Here is a 2,108-nt window from a genome sequence, read left to right as displayed (position 1 = left end):
CTAGCAACACCTCACGAGTGTCGGATGAATATTTACAAGCGGTTAACAAACTCATCCTGGACCAGACGCTCCGCCCACCCGCCATCCGCTTCCTGTATTTGCCCCGCCCCCCCGCCGACACCAGTCGTTACCATGACTACCTGAATCAGCTAGAGCTGCTCACACGTAACCTGGGTCCGACGCTCCTGATCCACGGGGTCACGCCGGTCATTACCACTGACCTCTGACCTTTCCTCGTCACCTGTACCTTAAGTTCCTAAAAGAGGAATTTAAACTTTAAAAAAAAAAAAGATTGTTTTTCACTTTCTCTGAGCACTTCACATGTTTACTTCGGAAGAGAGAAGACGTTACGGATCGTGAGAAAACGTTCAGCTGTTCCACTCGTTCTGTTCCACTACTTCCGTCTCTCCTTTATTCTCTTCTTTTCTCGGTCACAATGTAACGAGTGGAGTTTCCTGGAATTCCGACGCTGCACCTGAATGTTTTCCCCGACTGTAATGTTTTATGATGTTTTTAGCCACTCCAGAAGTATTTTGCATTTCCACAGCAAAGGAGAAAGATTTGTTTACTTGATGCAATAATAATAATAATAATAATGTTTGTTTTTTTACGGCCAATATGGATCTCGATTTCAGCGGTACTACTGTGTTTTAGTTTTATTCACTCCAAACCAAAGTGCTTTGTGTGTGTGTGTGTGTGTGTGTGTGTGTGTGTGTGTGTGTGTGTGTGTGTGACATGTGCCTTTTTTGTTACAAAACTGAACAAAAACACACACGACTAACAAACCGTACGTCATTATACCTCCGAATGCGTGGACAAAATCACACTCCATTCTGTGTTTGTATCGTTTTTAATATGCAATCATTTTTAAGCACTGCAAAATTTAAGTATATAAAAAATGAAATTGTATAATAATCGAATAAAAAAATTATGTTTGCTTACTGGCTGTTGTTGATTATTATTATAATTTTTTTTATTATTTGGATCAAATCTAGTTCTATTAATTTGGCACATTTTTGTTTTTTCTTTAGTTTTACGTGGACGCATTACATATATACTTTTTATTATTTGTGTAAATTCTCACAAACAATTTTTTGGTTACATTTCACTCCAAAGATGTTTTTTTTAAATGCACCTGTGCATGTTTTTCCCGTTTAACTTGTGAAATTTTACTATTTTTAATTGATTCCGTAGGAAATGTTTTGCTGTAAAAATGTGCTGCAGTATATTTTCCCCCCAAAAAATAGGTATAAAAATAAACAAATGGCACTTATGTATGAATATATCACTTTTTTAATTATAGTGAAATTGAAAAAAATAAAAATCGACTTTTTATAATAAAAATGTCATGAGTGTACTAAAAAGTATTTATAAATAAAGAATTATTTTATTTTATTTTAATTTTAGTAATTTTATGTGCCTGTTTTGCTTTGATTACTGGCTAAAATAAAATGTCTTACCCTTTTTCTATTTTAATTGATTTCAGATTGTTGAAGTAGTGTTCATTAACCTGATGGCTTGTTCATTGGAGACGTCTGAATGTGAGAAACTGGACTGAAGTATGAAACAGCAGGCCTCTGCCTGAACGTGAGGGAGCGGTGGAGGAGATAAACCCGTTAGCTGAAGGACTCTTACCTGAGTTAAATGAGGTCGAGTGCTTATTTGGACGGCGTCCATGAACAGAGATGATCGAATGCGCTGACATCACATCCACTCCTGCAGCAGCGGCCCTTTGGGTCAGGGCATCTTTATCGCCATAGCGATGGAAGCGGTTGTCATGGCGCTGCTGGCGCCGGGGGACCCATCGTAGCGCTGTGATGCCATTTGCTGCGAAACACACACACACACACACACACACACACACACACACACACACAGGTGTTGGGTTCCTCGCAGGAGTTCATTCTGTCAAACACACTGCTGTTCCAAGCGTTTGTGCCGCTCTCCTTCAAGGAAACCACACTAGAGCTGATATTTTCAATCGAATGCAGTGACATTTTACAGACTTTTAAGTGTCCAAACTGTTTTTCAAGCCGCTGTGTGACAGATACACAGATACATTACTATTTCAGCAACACTTTACAGTAAGGCAGCGCTCGTTAACATCA

The 2,108-nt window shown here is 38.9% G+C and overlaps 1 protein-coding gene across 1 annotated transcript in view; it reads left to right on the top strand.

Annotated features, from left to right (window-relative positions):
- zgc:153039 (uncharacterized protein LOC767698 homolog) overlaps window positions 1-938 on the top strand; it is a 44,387-nt gene extending 43,449 nt beyond the window's left edge. Inside the window, 1 exon segment of the mRNA XM_043230461.1 lies at window positions 1-938. This exon segment is cut by the window's left edge and continues 333 nt beyond it. Coding sequence (XP_043086396.1) covers window positions 1-227 — 227 coding nt within the window. The 3' untranslated portion in view covers window positions 228-938.
- Window positions 939-2,108: the final 1,170 nt, after the last annotated feature.

Source organism: Puntigrus tetrazona, unplaced genomic scaffold (genome assembly GCF_018831695.1).
Source record: "Puntigrus tetrazona isolate hp1 unplaced genomic scaffold, ASM1883169v1 S000000151, whole genome shotgun sequence".
In the NCBI taxonomy this organism is placed as follows: domain Eukaryota; kingdom Metazoa; phylum Chordata; class Actinopteri; order Cypriniformes; family Cyprinidae; genus Puntigrus; species Puntigrus tetrazona.
Note: the sequence above shows the minus strand (reverse complement) of the source record. Positions and strands in the feature narration are given on the sequence as shown.